The sequence below is a fragment of the Molossus molossus genome, unplaced genomic scaffold (genome assembly GCF_014108415.1).
Source record: "Molossus molossus isolate mMolMol1 unplaced genomic scaffold, mMolMol1.p scaffold_m16_p_14, whole genome shotgun sequence".
In the NCBI taxonomy this organism is placed as follows: domain Eukaryota; kingdom Metazoa; phylum Chordata; class Mammalia; order Chiroptera; family Molossidae; genus Molossus; species Molossus molossus.
Window position 1 is genome coordinate 2065946 of NW_023425349.1, and position 21883 is coordinate 2087828.

Here is a 21883-nt window from a genome sequence, read left to right on the forward strand (position 1 = left end):
AAAAAAGAAATTCTCACTTATTTTAGACAATTAGGAAATAAGACAGGCCCTGGCCTGGTAGCTCAGTTGGTTAGAGCGCCGTCTCTAGACGCGCAGGTTATGGGCTCCATCCCGGGTCAGGGCACATGCCAGAGTCAGCCAGTGAATGTGTAAAGAAGGGGAACAAAACACTGGTGTTTCTCTCTCTCTCTCTGAAATCAATCATTTTTCTTGCTGTTTTTATTTTTATTTCTTTTATTTTTTAAATGTTTCTTTATCGTTAAAAGTATGACAGACAAAAATCAATAAATTAAAAAATTTTGTTTTAAAAAGAGAAAAAGGGACGCAATTAGGGAAGAAAATGAACTCACCCACGATAATCCCAGTGAGGGGCCCATGAGTACCGCCTTCCTGACTCATTCCAGGCCCTTCTGTCGCATGTGGAAATTCTTTTTCCCAGACCCACCTTAACCAGGCTAGCAGGTTAGTCACCAGAGGACGCCCTTGACCCTTGGAGGGGGCACCTGATCCAGAGGCTCCCAGAGGGTGGGGCAGAACCCCGAGTGGGAGCTGCTTGGCCAGGGAGGGAGGGAGGGAATTCGTGGGGACCATGTTACCCTGCTCTGCCACCTCCAGGACACAGTGGGGTCCACCTGTCCCCAGAGGCTGAAGGTCCTGAACTGAAAGTCCCACTAGGCTGGGTGTGAGCTCTCAGGCCATCTCCCAGGGCTGGTGATAGTGCACTAAGCCTGACTTGGTGGCTCTCTCCAACCTCCACGTCCTCTCACAACCTGTGTGGTGGGACCATGAGGCTGCACCTCCTCTGAGGACCATGAGGCAGGTCCCCCTGGTTAAAAGTGCTGTCTCAAGAATAATGTTCTCAAAGGACTTAGCAGGGGCCTGGCATGCAGGTTGTAGTCAGTGAACAGAGGCTGCCAGCTCCTGCTTACCTGGAGTCCAACTCACCTGGACAGGTGTCAGCAGTCAAGGCCACAGTGCACAGGAAGACAATGGCCAGGACAACGGGCCCCGTGGCAATGGCTACATCTCCTGGCTGGTATAAGGAAAGATGGTTCATTCAAGAGCCTGCAACCTGAGAAGGTGGGGGACTCTTGTCCCAAAGACCATCTTAACAATTGCGCAAGGGCAGAGGTTTCTATAAAGAGAGAGAGGAGGGAAATCAGGACAAAGAGATCAGGAGGAGGAAGTTGAAAGTTATCAGGCTATTCCAATGATCATCTTAAAACTGGTCAAGCGATGGTCCCGTTTGCTCTCACCATTCTGGTTTTCATTGTTGAAAGTCAGCACCCCTATTGGAGACAGAACATCTCTGGCTGGAGTGGGCTTCCTTTGAAGTCAGTTCCTGAAACTCTTATATAAACATGGTGTTTAGCTACAAGTTACATATTAGTTACCAAGTCATATTCATTGTAATAATGTTAAAAGAACGGTGAGGTGGGTTACAAAATGAGATTAACGGGGGAAATAAAAGTTCATTAACAGCTACCTCATGCACAGGGGAAACCAGGACCCCCCCCCTCCCCCCAGATGGGTTAGAACTCAGGACTAAAAATAAAAAACCTTGTTCATAGAGTAGGAGGGGACAAAGGCCTCTTGAGGCAAAGAAGGTGACTGTGCCTCGGAAGATGGTTTGTGACCCTTGGTCTGCCCATGTGTGGACCTGAATTTCATCTTCTGTGCTTCCCACTGAGTGTAGACAGGTTGGGAGAAGAAAATTCTCAGGATTCATATTTTAGCATAAAGGACCTATGTCCATTTGTAATCCACTCACCTTTCTTTTAACATTATTTCTGTAAACAGTGACCTGTTGATTAATATGTCACTGAAGGTAGACAGCCAGTTTGCTTAAGAATTCTAGGAACTAACTTCAAAAAAAGAGACTCTGACCTTCAGACATCCAGCTCCTGACCTTCAACCAGGTATCTGAACAGACTGCTGGCTAGCCTTAGTCCCAACGGAGAACTCTCAAGCCCCTCCTTCTGATTCCTTTGTTCTGTTTTTCCCCCCTCCTCCTTCCTCCTTACAAAAACCTCTGCCCATGTCCAGTTGTTAAGATGGTCTTTGGGATGAGAGTCCCCATCTTCTCAGGTTGCCAGCTCTTGAATAAACCATCTTTCTTTACACCAGCACTGTCTCTCAAGTATTGGCATTCCAAGCAATAGGAAGGCAAACTTGGGTTCAGAATCACATCTTGCACTTTGAGTACTGGCCATATTTAAGAGCATTTGACCTATTAGTGTGACAATTTGATAATCCAGTTGAAAACGTGCACTTGAGTGATGGAACAAGTGAGTGATGTATGTGCAAATCTTGCTGTGCTGGTAGCTCTGGAACAGTTAAGAGACCCTTACATTCATTGTATGTTTCTGTTATCCAGTTTCTAGAAATCAGCTTAGACTCAGAATGTTCCGTTAAAGGTAGACAACTAAAACACCAGAACACAAATTTCAATCTACTCCTTTTACAGATGCAATTAAAATGCTAAAAGCTGTCAGATTAACTAAGTCAGTGAATGGAGCGAGAATTATTCATAGACCCCTTGAAGGAGGTTATTAAAATGTGCCTGTTACATACAGAATAAGGTTTACAAGTCAAACTTAAAAGCTTAGGTAAGGAACCCCTGGGCCTTTGAAGTTAACATGTTAATAAATTGAACAAATTACATTTGGATTAATTTTAAAAGATGGTGACACGTCGAGTGAACTTTTCTGCGCAAGAAACAAAACAGAACGTAGGGACGGAACATCATAGAGCAGAAAGAAGGTCACGCCACGAAGGTCAGGCTTGGCTCAGCTCAGGTGCCTCCTGAGGCATTGCTGGTTGTGGATGGGGACACAGGCCCAGAGAGGGAAGAGGCTGCCTGGGGCCACGCAGCCTGGGCTTGGTGAGGCAGGAGGGGGGCCCAGCTCCCCATGGAGTGCTCATGCCTGCCTTCCATCCTCCCCTCCCTCTGTCCTATAGTCCGACACCTGCCCTCTGGCTCCCAGCACGGGTCTCTGCTCCCACAGGGACAGGGTTAGAAACGCCAGCCTCTGGTCCAGTCCGCAGCCTCACCTCTAATGGGCCACCGCAGGAAGCAGACATTCTAAACGCCCTTGGGAGGGTCCCCCTGGAACTGAGAGATTGCTCGTGGCGTAAGTGAAGGATTGACTAGGGCACAATGATCAAAGGGGAAAGTCCTGCCCTTGGTTGCCTTGCGTGGGGCTGTCCTTCTCCCGAGGACTCTGCTCCCTCCGGCACTCTGTAAGCGTCCCCGCTCTTCCGATTGTGCGGCCTCACAAGCAAGACAGAGGCGTGTAAGGAGCACCTGCTCCGTGCCCGGTGACACGGGGGAATAGAAGCAGACAGGCCCTGCGCTGCCCGAACCTCTTCTGTTGGGGAAGACGGAATGAAGAGAGCTGTGATCACAGCATCATTTGACATCACTGAGAAAGCATGAGCAAGCAGATGGAAGCAGAGCCAACTAGCAAAGCTTCCTCAGACTGAGACCTAAAACCCCCCTGTGACTCTACATGTAAAAGTCCCAACAGTCCAACGTGGGGGCTCCCGGCCGGCGCTTCTTCCCGCTGGTGCGGGCCCCTACCCTGAGGGTCAGCTGCGTTCCAGCAAACCCGTGTGGACCAGAGCCTGGGGTCCTGCAGGGGCGGTCACGAGCCTCCTGCCCTTCCACCCACTTCTCCTTGGCTGGCTCTGAACCTCAGGCCCAGGGCCACCAGGGACCACGGGAAACCAGCCTGCTGGTGACCGGGGAGGGGGAGTGGGTGTTGCTGAACACTGGGTTGAAACTATCGGAGAGGGCATTTCCCAGGGTCACTCTGCATCCCGCACGCTTTCCATTTGCCGACTTTTCTTGTGTTTGCCCCTGTGACGTGCTTCCTTGTCAGCCTGGCGTGTCCCTGACTCCTGCTTCTACCCACGCGGACGCTCTGCTCCCTGCTGACTCACACGGGCTACCTGCGCCCTGCTGCCCTGCAGGGTTTCCCGCCACCTTCCTCGACTCCGGTCCGACCACTTTGTCTCCGTTCAGCGGCTGTCAGGAACCTCACTGTGCGTCTTCCAGTGATCGCCGTCCCCCGCAAGGGACTGTCCGCCACTTAGCATGTCACACGTGAACCTTCCTGCCACCCTTTCTCCTGCTTCGTTATAGATTTTTTTCTCGACATTTGTTCTCTTTGCCTTAAAAATTCTATCACTTCTCCACAACATTCTCAAGTGAAGGAAGGGCCGCTGTGCACATATCCTCACACTCACCATGTCTGTGCTCTGTCTTCCTAAGGGTCTGCCTGCCCAGGTGGCTCCGTGCCCCACTGCCTTCCCGTCGGGGGGCGACCGGTTCCCTCCCTCATCTGCAAGAGTTGCTCCACCTCCTTGCCGGAATCAAGTTCTGCTGGGGTTGGATGCGAGGTTAAGGTCATCGCCTCTCGTGTCCCCGTCATGTTCGGCGGTGCGCGTGTGCTTTTCTTCTATGTATCCTGCGTGGTGTCCACGGAGCTCCTAGATACGGAGATCTAAATGCCATGGGGCGCATTTAGACATTTCTGGCCAGTATTTCCCCAAATATTCTTCTGCCCCCTTCTCCCTCTCTGCCTTTGGACAGCAATTGGACCCCTCAGTCTGGGTGGCACCTTCCCGTTGGTAAGTGAGGCTTCAGCCACTTTTAAATAAACGTTGTTCTCCGTGCTGCCGCTGGGGACCGTCAGCTCCCATAGTCTCTCATCCTGTTGCGTGTGGTCCATCCAAGGAATTTCTCATTTCACACGTTACAATGTTCATTTCTAATATTTAAAACTCGTTCGTTTTTAGGCTTTTCTTATCACTGGACATCCCCGAGGGGATTTGATGCCAAATAGGGTGCAACACACCCACGCGAGGCCCTGATGTCCTCCGTCCGTGGGCATGTCCGCGGGTCCCCTGCTCTGACAGAGGACGGCAGAGGTGACGGAGGCCCCGCGTGCTTCACCGCCCCAGCAGAGGCTGCTTGGGCCCTTCCGCTCACTCTCTGCTGGTTGTCGAGACCCGGCCGGCGGGGCTCAGCGGTTGAGCGTCGACCCTGCACCAGGAGGTCACCAGTTCAATTCCCAGTCAGGGCACAAGCCCAGGTTGTGGGCTCAATCCCCAGTGGGGGGCATGCAGAAGGAGGCCCATCCATGTTCTCTCTCATCGATGTTTCTCTCCCTCCCCCTCTCCCTTCCTCTCTCTCTAGTATCAATAAAAGTAAAAATTAAAAAAAAAAAAAAAGGTTGTCGAGTTGGTTTTCACCAAAGATCTCTGATAAAAGTAAAAACACCAACCACAGAAACACCTCCCCAGCCTCTGAGAGATTTGCATCATAGGGAGACGTCGGGGTTTCGGCCACAGGAACACGCTGGTTTGCTGCGGATCGCTGGCGGCAGGAGAGCGGGTGAGGGGCTCGGTGTGTCCTGGGCCTGTGTGGTCTCCGGCCAGGCTGGGCGGGGGTCAAAGGCCGGACGGCCCACAATCCCGCATGTTCCCAGCAGAGCCGGGCACCTGGGCACCTTCTAGAATGACAAGCCCTCGGGGCCCCCAGACCTCCCGACTCAGATGCCAGGTGACTAATGTAGACTCAAGTGAGACACAGCTCCTGTGCCCACAGGGAGGCCAGTGGGCAAGACTCCAGGACTCCTGCCCCCCGGGGAGCGCGGGTGTGACGTGCGTGTTTCCCACACAGAGCCGGAGGCGGTGGGACTCAGGGAGGCGGAGCGGCAGCTGGTGTCCCATGGCTGGGGGTGGGCTGGGGCGTTTGCCAGCTGCCACCCAGTTCAGTGTTAATGCCGCCAGGCCCTAGAAGCCCCTGGGAAGGAGGGACCCAGCCCAGCGAGGTGGACAAGTGGTCACAGAGCCTGATCCAAAGCATCATTCAGGCTAGAGCCGTACCCTCCCTCCACGCAGCCTCCCGGCGACGTTCACGGGGACCCTGCCTGCCCTGTGCGTGTGCATGGGCCAGGTGGGGGCTGGATCACAGGGATGATGTGTGCCACAGCACCCCCAGCCTGCTTCGGCCCCAGCTGTGGGAAATGGGGCTCCCTTTGCCCCGCCCCGGACAAGCTCCTGCCCTCACCTTCTCCATCTGGACATAAGCGCAGAGGGTCAGCTCCAGGACCGAGGCTGCAAGACCAGGGGGCCCCTTCTATTGACAGGCACCCCACAGAGCCCTTTGGCCAACAGACAGACGACAGACAGACAGACAGCACAGAGGCACGCAGGAGGAATCCCAAAGCCATCTCTGTACGTCTCCAGGTCCCTCCGTCCCAGGCCAGCTGGCCCCCTCTTCCTGCACACTCCAGCCCGCGTGAGCACCGTCCCTCAGCCCGCGGTGCAGCCACAGGCGCTGCCTGACTGGGTGAGCTCTGGGGGTCTCTGGAGTGCTGGCCGTGAGTCCAGTCTCTTCGGATGCGCCTACCTCTTTGCAAACAGGGTGTCCCCCTCACTACTCACCTGCACCCCCAGCAGGTGCTCCTCACCTCGAGATTGCTCGATGATTCGTGGCAGAGGGGTGGTGCCTGCCCCGGGTGGGTAATGTGTGTGTGGCTGGACACTGGGGATGAAGAGCGATCACAGGACACAGATGCTTAGGCCCCAGTACAGAGCGCTCCCCATGCATGGCCTCACTGCACCCTGCAGCCCGGTGAAGCTGAGGTCAGGCAGTGGGCAGCACACTTCTGACCTGTCCCCAGCACAGGGGCTGGGAACATGCTCAAGTCCATGAGGAGCACATCACCCATTGTTTGCACATGCACTTGTGAACACGCACTGGTGAACACACTCATGCACATGCACTCATGCACACGCACTGGTGAACACACTCATGAACAGGCACGCATGCACACACACTGGTGAACACACTCATGCACACGCACACACACACTGGCGAACACACTCATGCACACGCACTCATGCACACACACTGGTGAACACACTCATGCACACACTGTTGAACATACTCATGAACACACATGCATGCACACGCACTGGTGAACATGTAGTCATGCACACACACTCATGCACATGCAGTCATGAACACATGTACCACATATTCATGTACACGCAATCATGCACCCACACACTCATTCTTGCAACCACATCTTGTGGGCTCTATTCCCCGCGGAGTCTCCAGATGGCACCTTGGCCATGGTGACATCTGGCTGGCAGTTTTGTGAGACACTGAGTGAGCACCCAGAAAGCTGTCCAGACCCCCAGCCCACAGAAACGTGTGCTGTGTGTGTGTTGTTTCAAGCCTCCGAGTCCCAGGGTAACTTGTTCCTTAGCAACAACCTGCAGACACTGAGAGGTGCTCTTACTCAGCCTGTCTCCTGAACTGGCCTTAGTCGGGCCTGCCCATCAAGGCCTCCCTGCGCAGCGGCTCCTCGCTTTCAGTGAGAACACCCCAAAGGGCAGCAAGATTCTCATACCGTCAACATGTCAGCTCCACATGTGCCTGGGAGCCAGCTTCTCCCAGATCTACGTGATGTCCATTTGTCCACTTGTCCAGGTAAAGGGACAGAGCAGGGTGTTTTGTGTGTGTGGCTTTTGTTGAAGTGTTTGCCCCAGGGAGGTCACTGGAGAGTGACACTTTCCCGGCTGGGCACAAACGGAGACGCCAGTCCCGGAGTGGCTGGTGGACCACCGCAGCGACTTGGGTGGTCGCTGTGAACCCTCCCAGCCTCGCCGCTGAGCCGGAAAGAGGGGACGAGCCCAGCTCCCGCGGCCACTGCCTCTCTGGGCCAAGTGCGCGGCGGAAACAGAACTCGGCCCAAGGTGGGTGGCCCAGGCCTCGGATCTACTGGACACCTGGCCACACCGGGGCCAGGCCGTGGTCCCTGAATGTGTCCATCTGGAGGAATTCAGTGGGTGGTCCACGTCCTGTCACGCAGGTGCCAATGGCCTGCTGGGGCTGTGGGGCGGGGGGACGAGGCTGCGATGAATAAGGTCCGGCCTTCTCGCTCCCCCGGCCCCTTCCCAGGGGAAACCCAGACCTCTGTCCACGTCTGCACGCTGCAGGACCCCCGCGGCCGTGTCCCCTGATCCTGGTACGGCCTCCGCTCTGCCCTTTCCTCGCGCTGGTCCCTGACCACATCTCGCCGCCGCCCAGGGGACAACTTCCCGGACAGGCCTGCTGCCGTCTGGGGGGGAAGCGCTCGGTGGGCAGGTGCCTGGCAACACGGCCAGCACTGGTGTTTCAACTGCCCCGTGACTGGATCCACACAAGGCTCGGCCGCAGGGGAGGCCCTGGTCACACTTCAGAAGACAGCCAATCACGTGTGCTTACGGTGGACACAGTAACTGGGTTTCCTGAGAACCTATTACAATTATTCTTCTCTTACACAGGGTTAAAATGTTTCAAAATGCCCTTTCCCGGGCATTACAGTTAAAACGTATGAACATGTCTTTTGGGCTTTTCGGAAATGTACAGTATGTCCCCCGACATTCTATCCTAAGGGCCTCATCTCCTCGAATCGTTACCACGGGTTGTCTGTTTTCCGACTTTTCTTTCCGTCAACACGTGTCTGAGGATACCGATTAGGGGAAGAAATAAATCTACGCCAGAAGAGTTTCTGCAAATATAGAAGTAATTTTATTGCAATATACCGTAGCTAAGTGGTCTGGGGAGAAGGGACACGTCTGGAGTTCAGTACAAACAACAGCTTAGAAGGGCGGGCCCACGGAAGGAAGGACAGAATGGAGGGAGGAATGAGAGACCAAGCCGGAATCACATGACCTAGAGGAACCCACAGACCGCGAGGCAGCCCGGGGCGCGGCTTTTCTTTTGAAGGGTTGAAGGTGGCAGTCACTGGCGCGCTGGGTGCGGGAGTCTCTCCAAGCTTTTCTTTGGCAAGAGCAGGACTGGATTTCCACGAGCGCTCGGGAAATCCTTGTGGGCGGTGGTCTGTTTCTCCTGGGGGGCTGTGCTGTGGTTTCCTAGCGGGAACCACGCGCAGGCGGGGCGGGGTGGGTGGAGGACAGCACCAGAGTGTGACACGGCACAGCTCCCCCCCGGGGCCGCGCAGGGCCTTGGGCCGGGCTCGCTTCTCCCCTCGGGGAAGGACGGGGAGGTCCAGGAGGGCAGCTTTTCACAGTAAAGGGGCGCCTCTCGCCGCCAGCCTTGGGTCCGCGCCCACAGAAGGCAGCCCCTCGCCCTCGTCCGACGGGACCTGCTCCGGAGCCGCCGCGGGCGTGGCAGGTGGAAATCCGCACTGCGCACCGGGACGGGCCCTGCGCTGGGCCCCGAGACGCACGGAGCTCATTGCACGTGTCTGTTTGCGGGGGCCGCGTCGGGGCCCCCCGAGAGGCTTCAATGCCGTTTTTGGAACACACAGAATTAGCACCACAAACATTCGGGACCGGATACAATCTGCTACTGTGACCCCAGAGACGACGTGGGAGCCTCTTGCAGTGCGTGTAAGTGTTTTCAAACCACAACCGCACGCCGGTCACGGCCGGGAGCGGCTGCGCCACGTCCTGGGGTGTGGGTGAGGAGCCCAGCGGGAGGAAGGGGACAGACAGAGACCCAGATGGTGGGGAAGGTAGGGAGAGCTGCGGCCAGGCACCCCCAGTGCCGCCCTCAAGATCTCGAAACAGATAGCACCACGAAGAGAGTGTGAAGGAAGCACCGGTTTTCACTTCATTGTCATCTGCGGGGAACGCGGTCTCCTGCCCTGGACACTCCCCACCCCACAGGAAGAAGGTGGCGGAGGTCGCTGCGCCCAGGAGGACCTTGTGTCCCTCCCCGTTAAAAAGACCCAGAGCCGATCAGAAACCTGGCGGAAGGGGCCCTGCACCCACGTCCGGGGAGGGGTTCCCGCCGCTGCGGGCGGACTTCCAGTTCACGGACCGCCTGGTGCAGGTGCAGGTGGGGCCTCCTGCGTCCCACCTGGGCGGCTGCATCCGGAGGGGACACCCACCCCGGCCGTCCCCCAGTGGGCTGAGCTGGGTGGACCTGCGTGATCGAAAGTCAGGGACGCCGAACAGTGATGACAATACGACACACACATTTACTCAACACTCACAAGAACAGAAGCACCTGCAGTCCGTCAGAAGGCACGTGGAGAATGACACCTGGCCTGTGCATGGACTGTGTTCTGGGGTCGGAGGCTCGGGTGGGGGTGGGGGTGGGGGGTTGGCCTTGACACTTGTTTTGAAGGTCCCGGGGGGGATACACGTCTTCAAGTGGAATTTTAAAAATGTCATTTCCAAATATTGCGGCACCGCCCCTCCCCCAGCCCCGTGAACTCTCCGTGAGCACCGTGGGTGGTTCGGTGGCAGGAAGCGTGGCCCGTCCCGTCCCTGTGGAGCGCGGCAGCCCGACCTGGAGGAAGCTGTTGCCGGCGGCGGTGGGACATCTAGGTCATGTGATTTGGCTCCGAGGGGGGGACATGGCTCTTCTCCTGTGCTCTCTGGGACGAGGTCGGGGGCGGGACGAGGGGCCGTCACTGTCCAGGACACCCACAGGCGGCGTGCTGAGGTCACGAGGTTGGTCGCGGGGCTCCGGCTCCTAGCCCAGGAAGCAGGCCGGCCCCACTTCGAATCCGAATTTCTGCGCTGCTTCTCCGAAGTCGTTGAACATGATGTCCACGATGGGCACCTGCTCCACCTTGGGCGTGTCGATCTCCAGAACCGTCTTCTGATAGCCTTTCCTGGTCTGGGAGGGACAGCACAGGGGGGCCTCAGCCCGGGCGGGCCCTCGGCTCACCCGCCACACACACGCACACACACATACACACATGCACACACACGCAGAGACATGCGCGCACACACACACATGCACACACACGCAGAGACATGCGCACACACACACATGAACACGCACACACGCACACTCGCGCACACACGCTCCGGCCGGCCAGCGCAGGCCGTCCCCCGCAGGTCCCGTGCAGCCCCTCCACCACCCGGAGAGGAGCTGTGGCTGGGTCTGCAGCCATTCGGACCCACCTCCTCCACTCCCAGGGGGGACACCCCCGTGGCACCCTAGGCTGTGCGCCAGGTGGCCCTGCCAGGGCTGTGGGCTCTCCCCAAACCAGGGGCTCCTCGTTCAAAACCGAGGTTCTCCAAGACAGGGGCAGCGGTCACCGGCCGCCCGTGGGCCGCAGGCTGCCCACACTCCGAAGTGAGAGGGCTCACAGGGAGCCCGGCCGCTGTCTCCAGAGGGGACTGGGTAAACTGAGGCACGGAGGGCAGGGGCAGCAGGGAAAGGGATGGCGGGCTGGGGGTGGTCAGCACCTCTCCTGGCTCTGACCGTGTGTTTAATCCTCCTAAACCTTGAATTTCACCCTCAGCGTCCTCCGGGGCTGGGACTCCAATGCCACCTGACTGGCGAGGAGGGTGACAGACCGGTGCCAGGATATGGGGAGCAAAAGTGCAGGCCTGGTCCGGAAAGCTACCCACACCCACCTGAGCCTTCAGGGCACTCACAGTGAGGCCAACCGGCCCCGCCCCCTCCCCCAAATGAGGGTCCCCAATGTCAGCACCCACAAGCCGCTGCGGAAGCCCACCGGCCACCAGTGTGGGATACGTGGCTATCTAGTCCTGGGACCACGGTTACACTGCCAGGGACCTGGCCCTCCGGACAGTCTCCCTCCATAACCAGCCCCCAGCGATGGGCACCCGAGTGGACGCAGAGCCTCTTGGGGCCAGGTCCCTCCTGCAGAACGGCCAGGTCCCTCCCAGGGAGACCAGGATGACCACCTGGACGGTCACAGGAAGCACCTGGATGTTGCTCACAGGTGTAGCTGCCTGGAGGTGACTTTGTCTGGGTGCCCGCGCCCACAAGGGCCCAGCTTCGGTCCTGGCCCCACCCCTCTGGTCCCTCCTCCGGGGGCAGCCGCCTGGGAACAGCCTCCAGAGGGGCCGTCCTGCCGCCAACCTCCCGCCCAACCGGCCTCCTCGGCGGCAACCTCAGGGCACCCCATCAGGGACTGAACCCGGTGTCCCCACAAGTCCAGATGTTGAAGCCTGACCCCAGTGTGAGGGGTCAGGAGGAGGGGCCTTTGGGGGTGATTAGGTCACGAGGGTGGAGCCCCATGAATGGGATCGGTGCCCTTACAGAGGTAACGTGTAGGAAGATAGCCCTCTCCACCCCACGAGCCAGGGCCAGGGCCCCCCCAGTTCCGGCCGGCGCTGGCACCCTGATCTCGGACGGCCAGCTGTGGGGCCTCTTGCGGAACCACCATAGGAACGGCGCCTAGATCTGACTCCCAGAAACCCAGACAACACATTTGCTGCTGAAAGGATTGAACTCGGGGTGCCTTGTTACAAGCAACAGATAACTAGTACTAGTTACTGGTTATTACCTACTGGTATTATCTACTAGTATTACCTACTGATACTAATAGGTAACTAACAATAATTCAGGCTTCTGAACGGGAAACAGGTCATCACAGGGGTGGCGAGAGGCTGACATGAGCCCCCACCTGTCCAGGGCCCCGCGTCCCGCGCCTGGCCCTGGGCGGCCCCTGGCTGCACCTCCCTCCAGTGCTCCCTCATCGCATAGACTCTGTCCCCCCACACCCCTGCCTTAGGAACTCGCTGCATCAGCCCACGAGTGCCCGGGGCTGGTCAGCACAGGGTCGAGTTCTCCTCTCCCATGGGGAGGGGGGCCATGCAGGCCTTTTCGGGCAGCATCTGCCTCTCTTCCTCACCCCGGGCATGGGGGTGTCCGCTGAGCTGCCGGGGTGACTGCTCCCGCATTTACGGGGCCCCACCGCTCCGACGACCAGCAGGCCACCGTGCACCGCCCCCTGACTGCCCTGTGGTCCCCGAGGCGTAAACAACCGCTACAGGCAGGCCAGCAAGGGTCCCAGAGGCGCCTGGAGCTCACAACGAGGCGTTCCTATGGTCGGTGCCCCCTCGCTGGAGGCCTGCGTGGGGACCCCAACCTCACAGGCTCTAGTTACGGTTTCAATCAAGTAGGCCTGGGCCTTCTGCCTAATTACGTGGGGCGGGGGTGTGTGCTCCAGACTGTGGTTGAGGTTCTGGGGTGTGGTGGGGTGGACAGAGCGCGGGTCACTGTGCCCCATCCTGCCCAGCGCCCACCCCGACTTCCCGGCATGCCCGGCCCCAGAGCCGGCTTCCCTGCGAGCCGTCATGGGTTTGGAGACGCCCACTTTCCAAACACAGACTCTGCTCCCTCCCCCAGGCGGCCTGGGTTTCTCTTTCTGCCGGGAGCCCAGGGACTGGAAGGCAGACTCCAGGCTCCGCCCCCGGGTCGTGCCTCCCCCCCATGGGGCTCCTCTCTTCTCCCCACATCACTGCTGCCTAAAATAGTCCCAGGAGCAGGTCTGCCAGCTTACCAGAGCCCGAGACAATTCTCAGCTCTTCCCAGGGTGACTGGGGTGCCCCTGGGACAACCCTGGTGCTACTGTCTCCTCTCGGGGGAGGCGGGGGCAGGGATAATCTCACCCTGCCCCATGGCCTGCTGGGAGCAGCCTGGGGTGCACGTCAACACCATCGGGTCCCTCTAACCTCAAACAGGGACAAGCCCTCCCGGTCCCGTCAGATCTGAAGCGGGGACCCCCAGGACCCGGGAGCAGGGCAGCGGCGGGCAGAGGCCAAGCACTATTCAAGCCTGCTCAGTACAAACCCACCTGTCACCCCAAAGCAGCCCCTGGGCGGTTAGAACCAGGCGTCTTTGGGGAGCTTCCCAGGGCCGGTCAGGGCACCAGGCAGTGTGAGCCTGGGTCTGCGGGGTCCTGCTCTGGGCGCCTACCCTGCCGACCACCGCCCTCTGGCCTCCACCTGACCCACGGGGCGGCCAGCATCAGCCGGGTGCTCAGAGCAGCAGCAGCTCTGGGCCCCCGCACGGCGCCCGGCACATGCGCAGTACGCTGCGTCTGGATGAACGAACCGCGGCGCCCGGCACATGCGCAGTACACTGTGTCTGGATGAACGAACCACGCCGCCCGGCACATGCGCAGTACGCTGCGTCTGGATGAACGCCTGGCACATGCGCAGTACGCTGCGTCTGGATGAACGAACCGCGCCGGGTGCGCGAATCCCGCCGCCCCCCGGCCGGCCCCCAGGCTCACCGCGCAGCCGTCCACCAGCGCGTGGATGTAGGGGCTGTTGTCGTAGGACATCTCCTCGTCGTTGGAGCCCAGGAAGCGCATGGCCTTGTCGTAGTTGCCCGTGGTGGCGTCCTGCCAGGCGACCGACTGGTAGCAGTTGTAGGTGATGTTCTGGTTGGCAGAGGCGCTCAGCAGACGCAGGAAGGTCATCTGGACCACGCCCACGGGGCTGCCCTCGGCGTCCACGTAGGACAGCTGTGGGGGGACAGGAAGGGGGTGCTCAGGAGGGAGGGAGCACGCTGCTGACAAAGCCCCTGGGCCAAAGCTCCAGGCTGGGACTCTGCAAGCTTCGCCCACGAGGTCTCTCCCCTGCAGCATGAGCCACGCCAGGGGCACTGCCTGGAAGCAGCCACGCGCCCACCCCAAAGGCTCTCTCGGGGACCCCTGGAACAGGGAGCCAAGCCTCACTTCTTTCAGGAACCTAAATAACTCACCCACTCCCCTGTGCCTGGCTGAACCCGACGCATCCGTCAGGGCTCAATGCATGTGCCACCTCCTCCAGGGAGCCCCTCTGGATTAGGTGCCCTCACCCCTCACTCAGCCTGTCTCAGTGTCCTTTCCCCACCAGGCTGTAAGGCCCTCCACACCAGCCCTGGACCGGGCGTCATACGCACCTGGCACCTGGAAGGCAGCCCTTTCCGGACTGTGACCCCCCTGAGGGCAGGCCCGGCCAGTCACAGCCCGAGGCCAGCAAAGGCACGCATCAGATTATGTTAATGAGAGCCCTGAGGTACAGGCCCTGGCCAGGGGCCGTGAGAATGGGGGGCAGAGAGGGCAAGGCCCTGGGAGTACCGCAGGCCAGCAGGCAGGAAGGCCAGCCCCAGGGTGGGTCACGGCCATGCGGCCAAGAGCCAGAAGGCTTGGGTGACCGGGTACCCTCTTGGAGCCATGGGGAGCCCTGGATGGATCGAGCGAGCTGCCCGGGCGTGGAGCCCGAGGGAGCACAGAGAGGCCTTCCTGCAGCCTGGGTGGTCAGCCTTCTCCAGGCTGAACTGGGCAGCCGGGCACCCCTGCCGGCAAACCCAGGGCAAGGCGGCCGGGAACGAGCGTGTGTTTGTTCTCAAGAGACTTCCCCAGTGCCACCAGACAGACATCCACAAACTGGGCTGTCCAGCTCACAGGGCGCGGGGCCGGTGCAGGGCGCCCGAGCGACGAGTCCCCGTGTCTCCATCTCCTTGCAAATTCCAGCTTCCTGAACCCTGGACACAGCCAGGGGCAGCTGCTGCTTGACCCCAGGGGGCACATCTCTCCCCCTGGCACCCAGACCACTGAGCGAGGGTGGGCATCGTGCCGGGGCAGAGAGCGGTCAGGGTCTGAGCCCAGCCCCCCGCACCCAGAGAGCTGAGAGGTGCACGGGGGCACGTCCGTGGGCCCTGCCCGCTGACTCTGCGTTTGTGATCACCGGGCTGCCGTGCTGGGCCAGGCCCGGGTCGCCCCTCCCCACAGGGCGGGGGAGCACAGAGCCGTGGCCCACGCAGCCACCGAACACCGTACGGAAGGACCTGAGCAAGACGACGGAATACCAACCGCAGTCCGGGCCGTCGGTGCTCCTCGGGGACGAAGGTGACTGACTGAGAAAGGACGCATGCATGCAGGGGAGGCAGCAGGCGGCTGGACACAGAGGGACCTGAAGCTCCCCGTGCTGCGCGGGGGCCTAGGCTGGAACCCACACCCCCGGGACACGCTGCGGGCAAGGCCTCTGCTCTACAGGTCTGGGGCCACCGGGCCCAGACGGAGCCCCTGTTCCTTCAAGGAGGGGCCGGCATCTCTGCCAATCACAACGCCACAGAGAGCCAGGAATAATCAGCGGGAGATACAGAAGCTGAGGTTCTCCCGGGACGGTCCCTTCCCCTCTACCCCTGGCCAGCGGCCCGTGCACTAGGGCAGAAGTGGGCGGTGGCTGGGGCTGGGGGCTGAAACGGAGGCTCCGTAATGTCTGCAGGAGGCAGGGCCGAGCGGCTGCAGAAAGGACCCCACTGCCTCCCCTGGCTCGGGCAGCTTCTGACTGCTGGCCCGTCACCCCGACCCTCTGCACCCTGCCTTGGGTGGCGCCCCCTTCAGGTCCTCTGGGTGCCAGCGCTCTCTCTGAGGAGGGCAGGAGAGGCGGAGGAGGGGACAGAGCAGGACAGACAGGAGGCCAGAAAGGAAGTCTCCAGAAATGTGGCCAGGTGAGCACTGGCCTTCAGGGTCTGCAAAGACCTGGACGACTTGGACACGAAGACAGTGCGGGCTGGAGAGAGGTGCCATGCGGCTAGAGAGCACAGGGCCTTCAGCCATGCAGCGGGCACAAGCCACCAGGAGCCACTGCTCCGTGCGCTGTGGGGGAGCCGTGGCCCCTGTGCCCACCCGGAGGGGCTGGGGGGGCCGATGGCCCAGTGTGAGCCTTGGAGACATGAGGGAGACAGGACCTCCTTCGAGGGCCACTTAGGGTGGGACGGCTGGACCCGAGAAAGTGACCATGGGCCCAGAGGGGGGCTCTCCTGATACCCGGAACAGGTCACATCCGGGGAGTAGTTGTTTAATGTACTAGGAAGAGGGCCCAGACCTCTGCCCCCCAAGCTCCTGCGGGGTCCGGGGGAAGACGCTCCTCTGCGGAACAGCCCCGGCCTCGCGTGGGCAGACCAAACCGGCCGTCTCTCCCGGCCAGAGAAGCGGCTCATTCCGCTCTCGGCAGGGATGCCAAATGTTTTCATTTTGGGGGAAGCATTACTGAAGGGTGGCCCCCAAAAGTTCAAACAGGGGCCGCTGCAGCCCTTCAGGACGACACCGAGACGCCCAGGCGGGATGGGTCCGGGGAGAGCCCAGGACTGCCCTCGGCTGCCGCCGGGTCTGGTCTCCGCCCCCGCGGCTGCAGCTCCGAACGCCAGCCCGAGCCCTGGCCTGACCGGAAACCCATCCACCTGCTCCCCGGCCGAAAGGCAGCGTCGTGGGCGTGGCGGGGTGGCGCGGCGCTGCGCCCGCGGTCACGGCCGTGAGGGTCCTGCCGGAGCGGTGAGCGCAGGTGCGGCCGCGGGCCCATGCAGAGCCACGACCGGGCCATGCGGCAAGCAGGCGGCGCCGGCGGCACTTACCAGGGACCCCCGCTTGTACTGACTATACCAGCTGGAGGGCTGCTCTTTGGGCCAACGGGCCATTTTACTCTGCAAGATAGGAAACGGGCACCTTGAAGGGACAACCGGGGGTCGGAGCCGCCTTACCAGTTTACCGCGCTTGAATTCACTGAACCAGGAGCCCGGGTTTTCTTTGGGCCAGGACGTGATCCTGGCCTGACCGTGGAGCAGGGCGGGTGCAGAGGGAGAGAAACAGAAAGGACAGGGTTACTCTCCGGCCTCCGCGAGACGCCGCGCCCGGCCAGCGCCACGGTGACCGGCCGGGAGGGGCTCCCCTGGGCACCTCTAACTCCCCAGAGCTGAGGCACCGCGGACCGTGACGAGGACAGGGGCCCTGGCGCCGGCACCGCCGCGTTGGGTCCGTTCATCCAGCACTGCGGACGGCCCGGCCTCGTGACGGCGGGAAGAGCTGGCGGACTGAACCCGTGAACACGCGCAAGATCGTCACAGGCCGGGGTGATGGGGAGACGGAGCCGACGTCTCCCAGGGGCTCAGGGAAGGAGGAGCCCTGGCCTGAGGGGTGGGGCACAGTCTGCACGGCCTCCACCTGGGCACAGGGTGGGCAGGAGACCCTGCCAGTGCCCACCGGTGTCGGGGACGCAGCTGGACCGGGTGTGCGTGCTGTGTGTGTGCATGCGTGGACCCTGTGTGGGTGGTGTGCGCGGTGGGCGTGGTGGGGTGTTCTCTCTTGGAGGGGTGACCTGGGGGGTTCCCTGCAGCACAGCCTGTCCTGACCCCTCCCGTGTGGCCCTGAGAAACTGGCATGAAGCACAGGTGTCCTCCTGAGGGACAGCAGCTGTCCCCCCGATGGGAAGGAGGGGCCTCCCTGTGGGGTTTGCTCTCTGCAGGGGCCGAGGCCGTGCAATGCTGTGGAACCGATGAACCCCTGGGGAAATGAGTGAGTGAGTGACCCCCAGGGGTGCGTGTGGCGAGCCCGAGCTACAGGCTGGGTCACGGCTGCTCGTCAATCAGCCTACTGTGGGACAGAGACTGGCCAGGCTGTCCCCAGGTCCCACGGGGACCCGGCGTGGGCCAGGTCAGTATTGTCTCTATCCCCAGCTGTCCTCTGAGCTGGCCTCGGGCAGGAGTGGGAAAGGGCCCCGAGGGAGGACAAGAGTGTCCAGGCTGCCTCCTGCCCCTCAGGACTCCCAGCCCTCTGCTTTGGGGTCCAAATCTGTGCCTGTGGTGACAGGTGCAGAGGGCGGCCTCTGGGACTGGACCAGAGATGCGGGCAGGGACTCACCTCACCCCAGCTTCTGCCTGAGACCCCCACCCTTCTGTAGCCCGGGGACCGGGCAGGGGCCTCCACCTGTGCGAGGTGTGGCTGTGGCCCGAGCCCAAGGCTCCCAGCCCTGGACGCCCAGTGGTCAGCACCCGTGCAGAGGGAGAGTGGGGGGCAGCCGGCCGCTCAGCACCCAGCCCGCCGTCCACCCAGCTGCAGCCAGGGCTCCCGGGGCCTCTAGCTGTCCGGCTGGGAGGCCATGCAGAGGACAGGACGGGGAACAGTCTCCCCCCCGACTTTCCTCCTGGACCTCGGCCCGATGGACGGTCCCGAGCTCTGGGTTTTCTCTCAATCCTGGGGGGCTACTGCTGGGGTGCAGGTTCCCGAGGGTTTCAGAGTCGGGGTTGGGGGAGTGCGCACATGAAAAGAGGTCCTCGAATCATCCCCTCGGTGTGGAGCTCCTGTCCCTGTGAGCTGGGCCTTCCGGCCGGGGTGCTGGAGCCCCCCTCAGCCACAGCCGGATTTCGGGGGGGGCTGTGCCCAGGGCAGAGCTGTTCTCGTGCCAGAGACAGTGCTTCTCGGCCACGGGCGCTGAGGGTGCTGCTCCGCTGGCCTGAGCCCGAGCCCTCACGACAGGCACGGCCGCCAGGACCCGGCCCCATCACAGGACAGCTGGCCGTCCGCGAGGGACATGCAGAGGAGGGTCTGTTCCGGCCGAGGCAGACGCACTGTGGCCAGGGTCTAGGTGACCTTCCCTGTCAAAGGCCTTGTCCTCACCTGTCCTGGGCCAAAGTGGGCCCAGCTTCAGACTCACACATGATGGAAAGCTATGCACACACACACCACCCACACTGCTGTCTGCTATGGGTGTCTGCACACGCACACCACTCCCACCGCGTCTGCACACACACACCACCCACACCGCCGTCTGCGCGCACACACCACCCGCACTGCCTTCCGCACACACACACCATCCACATGCCTGTCTGTACACGCACACCACCCTCACCGCCGTCTGCACACGCACACCACCCGCACAGGTGTCTGCACACCATCCACATGCCTGTCTGCACACGCACACCACCCACACCGCCGTCTGCACGCACACCACCCCCACCGCCGTCTGCACACGCACACCACCCGCACAGGTATCTGCACACCATCCACATGCCTGTCTGCACACGCACACAGCTCCCAGCACTGAGGTGAGGTAACTGGAGGACCAGAGGTGACTGGTGATGACACCACACGATCGGTGGGGAGCCTGGTAACGAACTCGTCAGACGGACCCCTGACCACTCAGGGCAGACGGCAGCAAACGCCGCAGAGGTACCGGCCCAGAGATTTCAGGGGAACACCGGCTTCTCGGAGATGCGTCGTGGTCCCTTTCACCCCCAAATCCTCCCAAGGGTTTCAGGCTGGCCTGGGGTCATAACTAGGGAGTCACTCTGGGCGGGAGTGAGCACCCGTGGCTGGAACCCCAGCACCGGGGTGGTGCGGGAACGGACCCCGGGCTGCACGAACCCCTCCACTGTAAACCTCTCCAGCGGCACCTGAGGGCAAGTCTGGAGGAAAATCCTCCACCTGGAACCGGCCGCTCTCCAGCGCCCATGCCCGGAGCTGCCGCTGCGGCAGGGCTGAGCCCGGCGGGGGCGGCGACACTCACCCCCTCGGACTTCTTGTCTGGGAACACGCAGGTGGCCCCTCCAGCTGTGAAGTTGCAGTAAACTTTGAACGAGTCTCTGGAGCAGCCTTGGTTCGGGTCGACCCAGTATTCACCTGTGGGGGGGTGGGGAGCGTGAGGACGGCGCCCGGGGTTCCGGCCGCCACTGTGCCGTTTGGGGTCAGCGGCTAGAACACACGCCTGGCCTGTGTGCCGCCAGCGCCTGCCGTGACGCATCTGCTTCCCCGGCCGGGTCCTAAAGCACGTGGGCAGACCCCACCCGGAGAACATGCTGGACGGGGTGTGGGGGGGGCCAGGGAGCGGGGACGCAGGGTCCCCTGCAGTGGACAGGAATGCAGAGATGTTCTCATGAACGGCAGGGAGTTCACGCAGCTGGGCTCAGAGTCCACGGGACCACGAGCTGCCCGGTCTCGTAGGAGAGACGCCCGGCTCCCGGGAGGGACCAGCGCCGGGCACTGTGCTGCCCCGTGGCGGCAGGGCGGGTTTATCAGAGGGACCAGGAGTGCTGTGCGGCTTCGTAATGCTCTGGAGTCCAAGGAGCAGGGTCCCAGGTTCAACCTCTAACACAGATGTTAACACCGGCGCTGACGCGGATACTATTCTGACTCCGACAGCGGCAGCCACGGCCCACACTGGCCGTGGGGCTGGCCACGTGCAACGCCGCGTGTCCTGTCGCCCGGGGTATAGAAGTTCCCACTGGACGGACGGGGATGTGAGGCCCAGGGCACAGCAGGGCACTCGGGAGCCACGGGCACACCTAGACGGCAGCCCAGCTGCGGGCCCCACGGCCTGGCCTCTCTCCCAGCCTCCTGGGACCACTGTCCCCCTCGGGTTACAGGAGAGATGCCCAGGCACCCACTGGGCAGACGGGAACCGAGGCTGAGCCCTACCGTCGGGGAAGTCGGGGTGGCACAGCTGCAGGTCCTTGCACGTGCGGGCGGGGTTCTCCTGTGTGCCCAGCGGCCGCTTCATCTGCTCGATCTCCAGCTTCAGGGAGTTGAGCGAGCCGAACACCTCCTCCATGCCGTCCGCGTAGTCCATGTAGTTCTCGCCCTCCCCGTCGTCCAGCAGCTGGCTGGCGTCGATGTTGCGCCGTGTCCTGGACGCCTGGATCGGCAGGGGCTGGATGACCTCGCCCGGGGGGCCCTGGGGGGACGGGCAGCAATGGGTGGACAGGACGAGTGGGCCGGGCCCCTGTTCTTCCCTCTCCCCTGCCTCCGAGCACGCCCCCCCCCCCCACTGCCAGGCCTCCTCTGCCCACGTCCAGGTGCCCCTCAGGCCCAGCTCCTGGCTGGCCTCGCCCGTCTGCCCGTCTCTGCACAGCCTCGCCCAGTGTCCGTGCGTCTGTCCTCAGCTAGACCCAGACACCCAACCTCCTCTCTCGTTTCTGCTGGCCACACACGGCGGGACTGCGTGGGCGCCGGCAAGAAGCCTCGGCTTCCGGGGCTGCGTCAGGAGGCCCCCGCCAAGGCACGGACAGCAGTCCAGAGTCTGCACCGCCACAGGGGGCGCCCCACGCGTACGCTGCCGGCGCACGGGGATCCGTCTCGCACCGTAGGGCCTTGTCTAGTGCACCTCCCAAGTGCACACACGCACACACACGCATGCACAGACACGCACACACACACATGCACACACAGACACACACACATGTACTCACGTGTGCTATCCTTCTCCTCTCTCCCCGGCTGTCTCTCCCCTCCCTCTGCCGTCTCTGTCTCCCTGGCCAGCCAGACTTCCCGGGGGGCTATCCTGCTGACTCCTCTCCCTCCGCTCCGTCCCAGGGAGG

The 21883-nt window shown here is 61.4% G+C and overlaps 1 protein-coding gene across 1 annotated transcript in view; it reads right to left on the minus strand.

Moving 5' to 3' along the window:
- Positions 1–10207: 10207 nt before the first annotated feature.
- COL5A1 (collagen type V alpha 1 chain) overlaps positions 10208–21883 on the minus strand; it is a 95364-nt gene continuing 83688 nt past the window's right edge. The window contains exons 62-66 of the mRNA XM_036261675.1: positions 20985–21240; positions 20077–20189; positions 17150–17218; positions 14040–14273; positions 10208–10657 (exon numbers count right to left, since the gene is read on the minus strand). Coding sequence (XP_036117568.1) covers positions 10511–10657; positions 14040–14273; positions 17150–17218; positions 20077–20189; positions 20985–21240 — 819 coding nt within the window. The 3' untranslated portion in view covers positions 10208–10510. The remainder of the gene's footprint in view (positions 10658–14039; positions 14274–17149; positions 17219–20076; positions 20190–20984; positions 21241–21883) is intronic.